General features: G+C 52.4%; 1 protein-coding gene across 1 annotated transcript in view; it reads left to right on the top strand.

Moving 5' to 3' along the window:
• OPHN1 (oligophrenin 1) overlaps positions 1-15812 on the top strand; it is a 37864-nt gene that overhangs the window by 18660 nt on the left and 3392 nt on the right. Inside the window, exons 9-20 of the mRNA XM_029959164.1 lie at positions 1076-1176; positions 2851-2942; positions 3065-3143; positions 3940-3973; positions 5376-5438; positions 6326-6400; positions 8048-8132; positions 8457-8515; positions 9939-10044; positions 11657-11816; positions 14585-14732; positions 15798-15809. Of these exons, the coding sequence (XP_029815024.1) occupies positions 1076-1176; positions 2851-2942; positions 3065-3143; positions 3940-3973; positions 5376-5438; positions 6326-6400; positions 8048-8132; positions 8457-8515; positions 9939-10044; positions 11657-11816; positions 14585-14732; positions 15798-15809 (1014 nt within the window). The remainder of the gene's footprint in view (positions 1-1075; positions 1177-2850; positions 2943-3064; positions 3144-3939; positions 3974-5375; positions 5439-6325; positions 6401-8047; positions 8133-8456; positions 8516-9938; positions 10045-11656; positions 11817-14584; positions 14733-15797; positions 15810-15812) is intronic.

Here is a 15812-nt window from a genome sequence, read left to right as displayed (position 1 = left end):
GGGTGTCCAGGGTTACACCACTGCCAGGGCACGGGGTGTCCAGGGTTACACCACTGCCAAGACACAGGGTGTCCAGGGTTACACCGCTGCCAGGGCATGGGGTGTCCAGGGTTACACCACTGCCAGGGCACGGGACAGGACATCCTGCCAGTGCCTGAGGTGTCACCTCCTGCACTGCCTGGGGAAGCACTGGCAGCTCCAGCTGGCAGCTCTGCCAGCGGTGGCACAGAGCTTTCCCTGGGTCACAGGAGCCATGTCAGCACGGGGCTGATTGCCCTGTGCTCCAATGAGATGGGATTTATGACTCTGGAGCTCTGGCACACTGTGCCTGGGCTGTGTTTTATCTGAACGAGTTCAGATATCTGTTCATCCTGCTTTTAGAAGAAAGCACATGCAGTAATTTAGACCCTGTGGCATATTCCTGCAGGCCAGTGGCTATTTGCTACCTCTGTTTATGTTTCCATATAAATTGAGTATAAAGAGTTGTTCCTCCAGACAACTGCAACTTAAAAGCAAATTCAAGAAAAAATACCAGTTGAAATATTTCCTATAAAGGGGTTCAGGTAAGACAACAGAGAAAAGTGACAATAAATCCAGTGTGATAGAGACAGGAACTTCAGGGTATTTTAAAGCTGCTGTTTTCTTTATTAGTGAGTTTTCATCAACATGAAAAAGTAGTGGTGTGTGTGGAACAAGCATTCAGGACACATAGGATCCTACCAGTGGAGGTCTTGGCTAGGCTTGGCCAAACCAGCCTGGCTTGTGCCCAGAGATCCACAAACACCCTTTCAGTCAGCAGCGTGTTGGGAGGGCACTGGAGGCAGTGGCTGCCCTGCACTCCTCTCATCCTGCTCCTCCTCCCCTCCTCTCCTCTTCTTCCTCCTGCTCCTCCTCTTCTCCTGCTTCTGCTCCTCCAGGCTCTTGCCCATGGAGACACTGGTGAGGGAAGTGTTCCCACAGGGCTGTCAGTGTCCATCCCCAGAGAAGGGAGGACGTGGGAAGCCCCAGCCATGCCTTGCCAGCTGTATCCAGGTACAGTCCTGTCCCTGACTCCGGCCTCTCGTGTGTTCTGCAGGGGCGCTGGGCATCTCCTGGGTGAAGTATTACTGCCAGTATGAAAAAGAGGCAAAAACCTTACGGATGACACCCATAGACCAGAAGCCTGGAGCTAAGCAAGTGAGTTGGATGTCTGCAAACCTTGGCCCAGCCGTGGGGTCTCCCCTTGCACTCGCCCGTGGTGTCCCTCCCATGCCAGCCGTGCGGGTGCCACGTGCAGGAGCAGCCGCCGGCCCTGCCATGGGAGCAGTGTCTGGCTGCAGGCTGGGCCCAGGGCAGCGCCTGGGGATGGGCTCCTGGCCACAGGGGAGGGGGGAGGCTCCATCCCCTCCCTGCCTTGTCCACACAGGGCAGTTTGGTGTCGCCTGAAAGAGCCACCTCTGTGAGGGGAGGTCTCACCCCTCTCTGTCCTTGGAGCTGAGGCCCGGCAGGGTTTGGCAGCAGGACATGGGGCCGTGTGGTGTGAGCGATGCTGGACAGTGCTGACCCATGAGTTCAGTCTGGGGTGAAGCTTGTGCTTCTCTAGACCAGCTGATGTTGATCCTTGCCCATGCACATGGGCTGTGAGCTGCAGCCTGGGCTTCACGAGCCCTCTGGCAGCCACTGCAGTGCTTGAATGACTCAAGTTGCTACAGGAGTTACTGCTTCCAAGCACAGCATTTCCCTGCCTCCTCATGTGCTCACAGCACTGCTCTGTGGTTTGTCTTCTGCTCTTGGCACTGGTTCTGTGGGACTGGGACAGTGTTAGGAGAGGAGGGGAGGGCAGCAATGCAGCTTCAAACTGCACTAAGGCAGTAATTTGGGGAACTGCTGCTTTTCACAAAGTGCTCGAAGTCTGGGAGTTCCCCCAGTGCCTCCTCGTGACAGGGAAGGGGTGGGAGGATGGAGCACAGCCAGTGCCTCCAGCTGAATCCCCCACCCTCCTCTGCCATGGAGCGGGTCCCCAGGGCCTTTCCAGCCTGGTGTGTGCTCCAGTGCATGAGCTCATGGTCTGTTCTTGGCAGTGCTCTGCACACTGCAGCAGGAAAATAAAATAGATGTTTTGCAAGTCTTTGGCAGAGACCTGGGCAAAGAAATGTCCAAACTATTGTCTGGAGAGATTTGTTGTCACCTATGCCATAAGCATGTCTAAGAAGGCCAATTACTGCAGGTAAGGGCTTGGAAACATGTAAATTAGTGCCTTTCCCAAATTCTGGCAGTCTGGGAATCTGCACCATCAGGTCATAGCTGGCCACACAACTTCACAATCACGTTATGAATTGACTGTGCTGCAGAGCACAGGGACATGAACACCCAGAACCAGGACTGAGCTCCCAGTGCCACCTCTCCAGAGCACACCTGCTCTAGATGGAAATGCCCCTTTGCCACATGGTGTTTGTGTAAAGCCATCAATGACCATCAGTGTTGTGGGTAACTGGTACTGATGATCAGCCCCGATAAAAATTAGGACCCAGCTGTGTCAGATCAGAGGGGAGCATGGTTCTGGCCTCAGGCACCAGGGACTGCCTCCCCAGGTTTGCTGGAGCAGCGTTCCAGGGCTGCAGAGGCACAGTGCTGGTGGGTGCGGTAATGCTGTGAAGTCCAGAAAATTCTGTGACTGAGGAGAGGAAGCCTGGAGCACAGAGCCTCTGATCCCTGCCTGTGTTGGTGGAGGGAGGGCCCCCTGTGCTCCTGTTACTGCCATCAGACTCTCAGGACATCTGTGGGCAGTGCTGGGCTGGGCTGGAGCTGCAGGGGAACCCGAAATCTTCTGTGTTTCTGTCCTCTCACCTTGGCTTTCATGTTCTCTCCTAGGGCACCTTGGACCTGACCCTGAAATCCTGCGTTAGGAGAAAGACTGACTCCATAGACAAAAGGTTTTGTTTTGACATTGAAACCAATGAAAGGTGAGAGGCTTCGCATTCAGGCGGCCCCAAACCCCACGGGCCTGGAGCAAATCCCTCTTTGCTGTCTATTAAAAACAACTTTTCTTCCTTTCCCTGCCTGTCCCTGGGGGAATTCCACGCAGGTCCGGGACCATCACGCTGCAGGCGCTCTCGGAAGCCAACCGAAGGCTGTGGATGGAGGCAATGGACGGGAAGGAGCCAGTGAGTGTTCCCGGAGCTGTTCCCAGCTGGAATGTGCTGTCGAGCAGTGTCCTCTGCCGGCGGGTGCAGGGCACACTCGGGGACACGGCCCCTGCTCTGTGCCCCTCCTGCTTCTCTGCAGTACCTGCTGGTGGATCATGGCCTTGGGCTCCGTGCTGGGCTCGGCACAGCTCCCTCTGGGGATTTTGGGTTTCCCCCTAAATGTCGGGATGTTCCCTGGCTGTGCCAGCCCGCTTGAGGACTAGCCTTTCCGAGGCTGGGATGCTCCCATTCCTGCTCCTCACTGCCTGCCAGAGCTGATGTTTTGTCTGTCCCTGCTCTGAGCAGCCTTTGGAAAGGTGGGGCTGCCCACCCTGCACCCGTGTTCTCCCACCTTTCTGTGCCTACTGGGGTTTCCTTCCTTCAGTCTGAGCGAAGCTCAGAGCCCTGCAGTTTGCCTACAGAACAGAGAATTTCCCTAGCAACAAGTGCCCCAAGGAAATGCAGGGAGGCATCAGAAACTCCTTTTTGTGCAGATAATGGGATCTTGCTAATTGTAAAATGGCATTTCTATGGGACATTGTCTTTTTGGCTGTTATTGGCTCTGGGTGATTTATGGATGATTTATGGGTGACCTATGGGTGATCTATGGATGATTTATGGGTCATCTGTGGGTGGTTTATGGGTGATCTGTGGGTAATCTTTGGGTAATCTATGGGTGATTTATCAAGTGCTGCATTTTCTTTCAGAAATAAGTACTAAATCATGCTGATGATGTTTTTGTTTCTCCCTCTCCCATTCCCTCTCCCTTTTTCAGATCTACCACAGTCCCATCACGAAGCAGGAAGAAAGTGAGTCACTTCTGTTACTGTTATCTGGGCTCCCAGAGCTGTCCAGAGGCTGGGCAGGGTTTTCCTTGCACATACTCTCATTCCCAATTGCTGCCAAGTAGCTGTGTCCCCCCTCTGTGGTGGCAGTGTCGCTTCTGTCCTTGCATCACAGTGTCTGGCACTGAGCCCAGATAAGAATGGGTTGCAGACAGTAGAAGTTAGTGATGCAAGGAGCAGTTTTTATTTAGCCAGGAGTAGTGGGATGTGGGGTTCAATTTGCACCTCCAAATGCCAGCGTAACAGAGGGGAAAAGATCAGTGAGAGACTCTGAGGATATGTCCCTTAGCAAAGATACTAATAGGGCAACAGAAGTGGCATTTAGTTCCCTGGAGGTCCCACCCACCACAGTGTCCCACGTCCCCCCTCTCGGCAGTGGGGTGCACCTTGGGAGCCCTGAACGCTCCAGGGCCTCGTTAGCTGGGTGAAACCTGCATTCTGTCTCAGAGCTCACTTTGTCAGCACTGTAATTAGCTGGCTCTAATGAGCACAGGGGCATGAGCACAAACCTGCTGTGCGGCCGTGTTCACATGGCACACTGGGAGCAGTGTGACTCAGAGGTTCACTAAATAAACACTCTCTATTTTTAATAGATTAGAGCTGGTAAGTGTTCCAGTGGTATCACAGCCCTCGGAATCAAGCACCGAGGGGGTCTGTGCTGATTCCTGTGGTAAGACTAAGAAACATCTGAACTTGGTGTTGCTGTTGCTCAGAGCAGAAATAACCAGTACAAACAACCTGCTGAAAATGCAGGGACCCCATGGGCTTCCCCAGCACAGCCTGTGCTGGACTGGGATTGATCCAGATATATCCTGTGGCTGTTTTTTCCAGCAAAATGTTGTTTTAAGTTAAAAAGAGACAGGCCCAGAGCTGAACTGTGGGTAGTTGGCTGGAACAAGCCCTGTTCTCTGCTTTCCTCAGCACATCAAGCTGGGTTCATTTTGGTTTTTAATTCTAGTGATGTAGAGAAGCAGAAAATACATTATTGCATGATGGGGAAGAGCTTCAACTGCAAATTTTGCTCTGGAAGTGATTAATGAAGTCCTTATCAGACACAATTCACATGTGGCAGGACCTGATTTACACTGCTATTATTAAAGACAGAGAGGGGATAGGGAGCAGTACTGCGACTCAAAATAAATTTGAGGGGAAATGGGAGAACATATGGAACTAATAACTGCTTGTCAGGATGTACAGAGTGCTGGTGTTTTCCTGGAGGGATGTACAGGATGCAGGTGTAGGTGTGAACGTATCTGTGAGCTGGGGCACTGCAGCTTGGGGTGCTGAGAGGAGCTGGAGCTGGGGGTGTCCCAGGGGTCCCCAGGGGTGCTCAGGCAGCTTAACATGGATTCCTTGTCCCAAACAGTGGAGCTGAATGAGGTCGGCTTCAAGTTTGTTCGGAAGTGCATCAACGCGGTGGAGACGAAAGGTGAGGAGCTCGCCCTGCTGTCGGGAGGTGCTGCTGGCCTGGCCCTGCCTCCCGTGGCCTCAAGGCACCTCATAGTTCCTGTAGTACTGTGTTTGTTAGTCACTGACACAGGACCTCGGCTTTTAGCTGAAGAATACTTGTTCTTCAGGAGCAGAAATCCTGTGTAGTCTGGAATGTCATCATACCAAATTCGGTTGGGATTGAACTTCCACCTTTATGCTGTTTTCACTCCTGGTCTTCTCAGTTCTGGCTCTGAGCACACCCACTGTCAGGCAGCAGGAGAGCAGCTCTGACAGCCCATGCTGGGGGCCAGGCAGAGCTGGGGAGGGTACAGGGTTGTTCAGCCCCAGTCTGTGCAGCAGCAGGACAGAAACAGGCTGAGGGGTGGCAGCTCATCCTCTGGGCTGTCCCATGTCTCCCAGCCTCCACCAGTGAACATCCAGTGAACTTCACCAGAGTGGGCTGGAGGAGTAGGGTGAATCGCTCGGAACTGCTGGATGCCCAGGCTGCTGCAGGGAATGGTGCCTGGGTTCATCTCCAGAACCTCTGGGACTGTGGCAGCCAAGGCCTGCTGGAGTGGGGAACAATGGGGTGACTAAGACCCTGCTCACAGAGCTGGGAAAGACAGTGGCTCTGCCTATCCCAGCACTGGCCAGTGTTTTCAGAATCTACTTCAATGTGTTTGTCTTCTCCCCGGGTTTGAGCACATTCATGTTAAACCTGCAGCCCCCAGAAATGGCACATTTGGGCTGGTGTATCCCATGCACTGGCTGACCGGGCGGTGGGACAGAGCCCGGCAGCAGGGAGAGCAGTTCCACTAGATGGGGCTTTTGGGCTTCCAACCAGTGGGAGGACCTTGGCTGACAGTCCTGACTTTCTCCTCTTAGGAATCACCACAGAGGGCGTGTACCGGACTGTTGGCAGCAATATCCAGGTGCAGAAGTTGCTGAATGCCTTTTTTGGTAAGAATTAATTATTCCATGTAATTACCCTGTCCCGGTTTTGAATTACTGGGGAGGGACAGAGAGTACCAAGTACCCCAGTAAGAATGTCCAATGTGGGTCCCTGCAACCCCTCTGAGTCACATGTTCCCCTCCTTTCCTGGGCCTTTTCCCCTTCTTTCCTATATCATGGTGAGCTGGACTGGGATAACACAGTGAGCTGGACTGGGGAGGCAGCCTCTGCAGGGAGGCCTCCATCCTGGTGTAAGGTTTTTCCCTGGAAGGATGGGGACACCTCCCTGTGTGCGTTAGGGAGTCAGTGTACCTGTTAAGAAGTCGGTGGATGCATTCCTGCTGTGAGCCTGCCTGTGGCTGGATCTGTGTCACAGAATGTGGCAGCTGGGGGCAGTCTCTATAGGAGACTCCCTGGGCAGGCTGTGGGGCTCAGCAGCACAGCTCTGTGCTGGGACAGGTGCTGCCAGGCTGGGACCTGGCTGAGGCCATCGTGCCCCGACCCCTGCGAGCCCCTGGGTGAGCCCTGGGCTCGGTGCCCAAGGCTGAGCCATTCTCTGCAGCCCTGCATGGGGGCTGGAGCACAGGGCAAGGAGTGTGATCCCCTCACTGCCTGTGTGCCTCGGGCTCACCCCAGCTCAGGCACCTGATATTAATGCAGCATTCATAGCCTTTGGCTGTTGCTTCCTGTTGCTTCTACTCTGGATGATGTTTATTAAGACGCTGGTTTGTGCTGGCATCTGGCTGTGCCCAGTTCTCATGGAGCCATGACTGGCTCCACTAGCCTGTGACTCATTGCTGAGCCTCAAGTTTTATTGCTGCTTGATTCTCACCCTCCCTGTGAGCAGCTCTGTGGTTTCTCCTCCAAACCACACCAGTGAGTGGCTTTTTGTTTTGTTTATCTGCATGGCCTGGATAACCACTTGCTACCCACTGGGTATGAATGCATGATGGAAAGTCCAACACCACAGAAATAACTGCTGCAGCAGGATTTCAACCTGAACTGCTCTAAAGAGTTAGATTTTTGTTTGTTTGCTTGCTTCTACTCCTCTTTCTTTTTAAAAATAAATCCTGATGTTTATTTTTTTAGTCTAACTGCCCCCCATCCTGCAACCACATCCTTCACTTCATGGCACCAGAGACATGATGTGGTTGTTCAGTGAGGGTGGGTAGGAGCAAACTGTCCTTCCACACTGCTGGGCCCCCCCTGAGCTCCTTCCTCTCCCTGCAGTGAGAGGAAATGCTTCCAGAACAGCATTCAGGGGAGCAAAGGGGGGATTGGAGCTGGCACTCAGATTACTGTGGATGTCAGAAAGCTTGTCTTGGGCCTGTTGAAATCTGTTGTTTCTGCCAGTCTTGGGAAAAAGCAAACTATGGAGAATACGTCCTCACTGACTTTTCAGCACTGCTTAAATTTGATCTTCTGCTTCCCCCCTTGTCCCTCATTAGCACTGCTCCCCAGCCTCTCCAAAGTCCTGACATTGGTACTTTTCCCAGCTTTTCCCTGTTCTGTTTTTCTCAGCTACGGGAATCAGAAGCTCTCTTTGTGTGCTGCTGTGGCTTCATATGTCTCGAGGGGAAACCCCACCAGAGCAGACTATTTATAAACAACCTCTAAATGAACCTTATTTTAAAGGCATTTTGTTTTTCCTCCAGATCCGAAATGCCCCGGGGACGTGGATCTCCAGAGTGGGGACTGGGACATCAAGACCATTACCAGTTCACTGAAGTTCTATCTCAGGTAGCACTGCAGGTCGGCCCTGCCCCCAGGGGGCAAAGGAGCCTGGGGCTGATTCAGGTGAAAAGTGGAGTAATTTGCCAGATGTTTACATCTGGCTATTGGAGAGGGCTGAGTCACAAAGGCTTGGGGAAGAAGACTGGATTTTGATAAATGTGGGTGTTGCAGAACCCCCCATGCCATGGGGAGAGCTCTTTCAGGGATGCTGCCTGGGGAGGTGCCGCTGTGGTGGCACTGAGGGAGCAGGCGGGTTCCCGTCGGTCCAGGGTCGGTGACGAGCAGGTCATGCTGTCCTGCACAACTCAGTTTTCTTTCTGGTTGTTGCAGGAACCTGTCTGAACCCGTCATGACATACAAGCTCCACAAAGAGCTGGTCCTGGCTGCCAGTAAGTGCCACAGCTGCCCCACTGATGGTCCCTGGCCCTGCCCTCCCCAGACAAGGTCCATCAAAATCATTTGGCAGAGCTCTGCCAGCCCAACTCTGTGGTGTCTGGCTGCTTCCCCTGTTCAAAGAACAGTGACCCTCTTTTTCAAGTACTTACCTGTACAGGGGAGGTGGATTTTCCTTCTTTCCTTTGCTGCTGCAGTGCCCTTCCTTTGAACAGGGTTTCATGTTCTCAGAGGGTCTGGAGAGCCAGGGTATGTCACTCACCTGAGAGCAGTACAACAGTCCCACAAGAATTGCTGCCCTATAGTATTGGTATATTTATTTTAAAACCCACGAGGGAATGGGCTGTGCTGTTCCCACATAGATAGCACACAGATAGGTGCTCCCTTTAGGTCGTGAAATTTGTCCTGGGATGTTGAATCCAAAGTATCTACCAGTACATGAAAGACATTTCTCTGCTCAGCTCTTGGGATTGAGCCACAGCCAGGAATAACAGAGGTCAGCCAGGAAGCACAGGTGTATTGCCAGGCCCTCACGTGTGCTGAGCTGGCCCGTCCTCAACTGTCCCCTCATCGTGGCCATTGCAGATAAGCTGTGACAGTTGTGAACTGGCTGCATCCTCAGAGCGTGTTGGGAGCCCGTGTTCTGTGAGGGAGACAGAGGGATGCAGGAAGCTGGTCATTGCTCTCAGCATGGGAGTGCTGGCATTCAGAAATATGTGGCATTAGAACGTCCCTCACTCCCCTGTGCACCTGGAAGTCAATGGGAGGGCAGGGGCCACCTCTCCTCCATGTGGCTCCCTGGAGAATGAATAACATCCCTTCTTTCTTGGAAAGGGAAATGTTCCACCTCCTGCTGATGGTGCTAAATAAAGCCCAGGATTTATTAGTTTCAGAACTGGTTAAGTCTGTGATGTCTGGGCAGGACCCCGATCCCTTCCCTGCAGCACTGAGCTTCCCAGCCACTAGATCCCAAACCATTCTTACACTGAGTATTTTATTGTTTCTGATTATTTATGCTTCTAAGGGTGACCTCTTTGGGTCAGGGACTCATTTTTTTCCCCTGCAGGATATTTTGGGTGTTGTTCAGTGTTAGAGCTCTCTGGGCTGATAAGACACCAGAGAGGGACCATGTGCTCCCCGGTGTGTGGGGTGAGGGTGCCAAGGGAGGACCTGCCCATGCCCAACCTCTTTCAGCCTGCGACCCTGAGCTCCTTTTCAAGCTCCATTTCTTCCTCTTTCTACCTCACGTTGTTCCTCCCAGTGTTCACCCTGTTGCTGTGAAGTCTCACTTCTCTCTGCTCCCTCTTGCTCTCCCACTGCACAGAGAACAGCTTTGGTTTCCTTTGGCTTTATCTTTCCCTGGTGTATTTACTTCGAAAGTGGTGGGCACAAACTCTTCTCTGTGTTACTGCTTTCCAGAGTCCGAGAACCTGGATTACAGGCTGGGAGCTATTCATGCACTGGTGTATAAACTGCCTGACAAGAACAGGGAGATGTTAGAGCTCCTCATCCAGCACCTTGTCAAGTAAGCAGATGTTTTCCTCTAAAACCAAAGAAAGGGAATAATAGAATCAGCAGAACAAGCCATTTTTGGGGTTAGGTTTGCAAAATTGTATCCACCACAGCCCCCTTGGGAATTTCCACATGGGCTGCACGAATGAGGTGATTATCCTTGCTTCTCTCTGCATGAAGTGATGCTTCTCTTTCTGATTGCCCCTTCCACCCCTTTCTGACACACACAGAGCAGGAAATTATTTTAAAATTAAAATACCCTCTTGAGAGCAGGGCTGTAAATCTCGCCTCTCGCTCCAGGTAACAGGAATGTTAGGTCTGGGGTTCGGAATGGCTGTGGGACCTGTGCCCATGGGCTGCATGTGGAGCTTTGGTTTTATCTGCAGCCCTGTGGGTCAATGTCCTGAGCCCTCAGAGCAGCAGGAAGACACGAGCATGTTGGTCAGGTTCTGGCACAGGCATGTGGCAGTGGGTGCTTGGTGGCACTGAGCAGGGACCTGTGGCTCCCCCTGTGAGCCACTGAAAGAGCCTGTTACTGATGATCATGGCACCAGCACTGCACTGGCAATGGAGGTTTTCCTGCCTCCTTGTCACTCCAAACTCAAAGACTTGGTAGGCAGGGGCAGTGGTTTGGGCTCCAGAATTGCTTTGGAGAAGCTGTTTTCAAACCTGGACTGTTTCCATCAGCAGGGCTGACCTGGCACTGTCACCCTGGCACACAAAGGGGAGTGCCATGCCCCAATGCCATGGTCCCTCAGGGGGGCTGCTTTGGGGGACCCTGCCTACAAGCTGGTTTCAGCCTTTCAGGTACCTGTCTGTGTGGTTTTAGGAACCTTTCTGTGTGTGAGGCTGAGCCAGGTGCCTGGCGTGCACCATGAGCACACCAAGTGCCCCGTGAGGCTGATGCAATGCTTGTGGTCACTGAGTTTATTCCTCAAAGTGTTTACTCTTAAATTCTATTCACTCTCCCCCTGGAGACAGAACCCTCTAAGGCCAGAGCTACAGGGCAAACCCAGAGTTCATCACATGTCAGCATCAGTCTCTCCTCAGGTCCAGTTCTGGCTGAGGCAGTGCCCACCTGCATGGTTTGTATTGCAGCCAACATCTAGGGCTGCCCTGCAGGCTCCATCCTCCTCCAGAGCTGGGGCACTGCTGGGCAGGCAGAGCTCTGCCCTGTGGAACTGGGGTCTCTCAGAGAGCAGATGCTGTGCAGAGATTTATTGGAAACCACTGAAGTGTGCTCCCTACCTTCAGTCCTCTTCCTTCAGAGAGAAGGAAAATTAAAGCCAGAAGTTAGTTCTGGATAAATAGGATGCAGGATTTAAATGATTCCTTTGTTGAGTCCTTTTGTGTATGTGTTGTGCAGATGACTTTTGATTTCAGAGTTAAAGCGGAGCTGGGAGTGGGAAGGGATCAAATGAAAATGCTGTCAGCACGTTGCTCTCCCAGCAGCCGTCGGAGCTAGAACCGTGTTTGTCTCTGCCAGGAAACAGGTTCTCTTGAGACACAATGAAGAAAATTGAAGGACTGATTCTTACTGCATCCTGGGTTTTTATGGCCTGTAGTGAGATCTGTTTGGAAAAACCCAAACCAAACCCTATTCCTCCTTCCCCTGCTCTCTGCAGTGTGTGTGAGCACAGCCGGGAGAACCTGATGTCGCCGTCCAACATGGGTGTGATCTTCGGGCCCACTCTCATGCGGGCACAGGAGGACACTGTGGCAGCGATGATGAACATCAAGTTCCAAAACATCGTGGTCGAGATCCTGATCGAGCACTTTGGGAAGGTACAGGCAGCCCCCCAGCCCGGAGCTGCTCCGGCTGCTCCTGCACACTGTTGCTGCGGCAACGCGGCAGCGCTCTGGGAGCCTCCTTGGGCTGGGTCTGTGTAACACACTGCTCTGAAAGACTTCAGGAGGAAACAAAGAATTGCAGGTGTGTTCCTCACCGTGGCCTTTAGCTGGTCCCAGAGCAAACACCTAGTCTGGGCATTTTTGCTGTTTGCTGTGAGGGGGCTGGGGCAGCCCCCAGCAATAGGGCAGCACAGGGGCAGGGAGAGGAAAGGAATAGGTGGCTGAAGCTGGATCGGCAAGGTTCTTGCAATGGGAGATGTGGAGCCAGAGCAACCAGGTGGGGACCAGATGTGGGGGTGGGACCAGATGTGGGGGTGGAAGTCGGCTGTAGTGCCAAGGATTGAAACCAGAGAAACAGGATGAAAGAGCTCAGAGACACTTCTGAGTATCCACACCAGAAGCTCAGGGAAACACAAGGCAGTTCCTCTGTAGGTCTCTGTGAAGGCTTTTAATAAGTTCCCACAGAAAAACAGGGACTGGTTTGTGTCTGGGGTCTCACCCAGCTCACTCCAGAGCTGAGGCTCTGTCCTCCCTCCATACAGCCCATGGCTCAGGCTGAGTCACCACACCATTGCCCTACCACCTCCAAGAGCTGGGATGGCATCTTTAATTAAACCACATGTCCCTTGGCTTGCTTTTAATTTCTCTAGCAATAAGGTTAAGTTAGTCACATTTACTAGATTGAGCTTGTAAGTTCAGTGTTTGAGTTGTGTGTCTTCAACTCACACATGAGCAAACAGATGAGTCTGGAGGAAGAGGGGATGTGGGTTATGTGGTGCAATGTGAAGGCTCCGAGGACAAAGTAACTATGAAGTCTTTGTGGATAATATTACTGTTTTCACAGTTCATGTTTCAGTACCATGAGTTAAGTCGAATAAGTTAAATAGGTTGATTGTTCTGGAAACATCTTCTTCCCTATACAACCCTTCGTAAGGTGAGGGTATGTCGATATCTTTGTACCTTCAGGTTGTTTAACTTGGATTTTCATTTAGAAGCAAAGCAGAGGCTGCACTCATATCTTAAACAGAGTTGTTTGTGGTGGGTTTAGCTTGGGTCTCAGGTGTTGAAAAGCACCTTGTCAAAGCAGCATTCTCTGGTACCTCTATAAGCATATATTGGGAACGTAACACTTCTTTAAAAATCAGGATTGGATTCTGGTCAGGATATGGGAAGGAGGTTGATATTTCAAAAACATTGCCCTCCTGCAGGCAATACTTTGCTGTTTTAATAATACGTGAGCTGCTGCTTTTAACTCCCTCTGATTCCAGGCAGGGAGAGCACTCCAGACTTTGTGTTCCAGAGTGGGGAACATGTCCTGCCCCTGCCCAGGCAGAGCCCTGTGGGCACTGAGCCAGCACACGCCCTGTGCCACCAAACCCTGAGTGGTTTTGGTTTTTTTCCCAGAGAGGGAGTGGAGTCTCCCTCACCGGTGATGTTCCAGAACCATCTGGACACAATCCTGTGCCGTTTGCTCCAAAGACCCTGCCTGAGCAGGACGATGGACTGGTTGGCCCACTGTGCTCCCTTCCAGCCTGAACCATTCTGTGGTTCCTGCTGCTCCTCTCCTTGCAGGGGGGGCAGGCTGTCAGCAGCCAGGCCCGGGTCCAGCACACGGATCATCCCAGGCCAGCCCAGGCTGGGCACAGACACCCCAGCCATGGGGTATGGGCAGCCTGGCTGCTGCTGCTGCTCACCAGGTCCAAGGAGGTTGAACTAGGGATGTGCTTTCCTCTCCCATCCCTCATCTTGATCTCCCAGTCCTGCTCTTTGGCTGACAGAAGAAGGAATACACTTTTGGTTTGAATTACCAAAATGGGGCACTTAATCAAAGCAAAATGTTACATTTCTTCATGTTCAGATTTTTCTGGGTGACTCAATGAAGTCGTTTTTCTACATCAAAGTGTGGCCCGAGGGTGTGGTGGCCCAGCACTCTCATCCTCTGGGCTGGAGCCTGGAGGGGACCAGCTCCACATCTCCCAGGACAGGCAGTGAAGCCTTCAGGCAGCTCAGGCCACCCCTCCACAGTAACTCAGGCTTTCAATCCTAATATAACTTCAATTAACATCCCTGGGAATAACCTTGGAGCAGCTCCTTTGGGCCTTAACACTATGTTTCAGCTATTAAAATGAAATTCTTTTTCAGCTCTTAAAAAAAGCCCTGACATAAATAAGAACCTCTCAATTAAACCCACCAAATAGGTGCCATATGACCACTGAGAAAAGGAGATAAAAGTCAACTGTATTGTTTTTATGCCTCTAATTCTTCCCAGGTAATTTCCTGGTACCACACACTTCATTGTAAGCCGAGAGCTGGAGGGTTGTAGCGGTAGATCTGAAACAATGACGGGTTGGTTTGGGTGTTTGGAGATCGTATCACCTCACCAGTGGGAATTTTGATGTTCCTCAGGAGTTGTCAGCTCCAAAGCTTCAAAGCCTCCCTTGTCTGCTCCAGGAGAATTTGATTCTAGAGATTGTCTGTGTTTGTGATCTCGCTGCTGAGCCGTGGGGATGGCATCGGGGGGGGAGGGTGTTGTGGGGGGAGAGTGTTGGTGGTGTGGAGGTTATTGGTGGTGGGGAGGGTGTTGGTGATGGGGATGGTGCTGGTGGTGTCCACCATCCCCTCCGTGCTGGGTGGGGGCACCTGTGGGAGGTGAGGCAGCAGCCCCTTTGTGTTGGGTCACCTGGACATGTCTCCCTTTACAGATCTACTCCGGCCCCCCAGAGGACACCACGGCCCCTCCAGTGCCCCCACCCAGGGTGGCTGCTCGGCGCCACAAGCCCATCACCATCTCCAAACGTCCCCTGAGGGAAAGACCTGTCTTCTTTGGTGCTTCTGTGGAGGAAAGTGGAGGTCAGTCCAGCTGTTCTCTGATGCCTTACTTGCCTCTCACCCCTCCTGCTTCCTGTAACACCTTTCCAGAAGCAATGGAGGAAACAGCAGCAGGGCTGCACTTCCTTAGCCCTGGGCATGGCAGGCAGTGAGGGCTGTTCAGGGAGAAAGGAAAGCAAAAAATACACACGCGTGGGTTGCTTCATGTCACAAGTCAGATTCCCTGGGATTTGGGTTTTTCTGCTTCCTGCTGTGTTCTCCATTAGCTAAACTAAGGCTGGTTCTTGCACAGGAGAGGCCCAGAGAAAGGTTTTGTGGCTTCAGAGGCAAAGGTGCAAAGGGAACTGCACAGGGATGGGAACCAGGGAGGTCTGCAGTGCTGGCTCAGCCACTGGTGGTTCCAGAGCAAGAACTCCAAAGTACTTTTTCAGGACCCAGCGATAGTATTTTCTAGAGCAAGTTCAACTCTGCTGTTAAATCCAGCTGACTGTAAGGAAATGCTGAAGCCTTTATCGTAATGTCGAAGGGCACATCTGCTTAAGATCATGTTTCTGCACCCAATTTGCTCTAATTGTCACTGCAAACTGTGCCCTGATGCCATTGTTACCAAAGAGATGGCAAATTTCTTTCTCCATTACAGTTGTCAGAGCTTTTAGGCGGATGATGTTTTAGGCATAAAGTGTACACAAAATGCACTTTATGACACTGGCAAAACACGATTGATTCACGTTGCTCCTTAAAATCCCCAGCCTGCTCATGCAGTTGGGGCTGGCCTTGCATTCCAGTGCTTCCCTGAGCTGGGAGTGGAAGCACCAGCAGGGAGCAGACTGCAGGGAGCACAGGGAGCAGGCTGCAGGGAGCACAGGGAGCAGGCTGCAGGGAGCACAGGGAGCAGGCTGCAGGGAGCACAGGGAGCAGGCTGCAGGGAGCACAGGGAGCAGGTTGCAGGGAGCAGGCAGGTTCACAGCACAGCTCCTGCTCCTGGCTCTGTGGCACGGCGGGAGGGGTGAGGTGAAGGGTTTTTGGTGGGACATGGAGCATGGCACACAACTAACCCCACAGCTCTCTGTCCCCTTGACTCCGCAGCAGAGCGGCTCGGCC

The sequence above is a fragment of the Manacus vitellinus genome, unplaced genomic scaffold (assembly GCF_001715985.3).
Source record: "Manacus vitellinus isolate BGI_N305 unplaced genomic scaffold, ASM171598v3 scaffold_19_pilon, whole genome shotgun sequence".
Classification (NCBI taxonomy): domain Eukaryota; kingdom Metazoa; phylum Chordata; class Aves; order Passeriformes; family Pipridae; genus Manacus; species Manacus vitellinus.
Note: the sequence above shows the minus strand (reverse complement) of the source record. Positions and strands in the feature narration are given on the sequence as shown.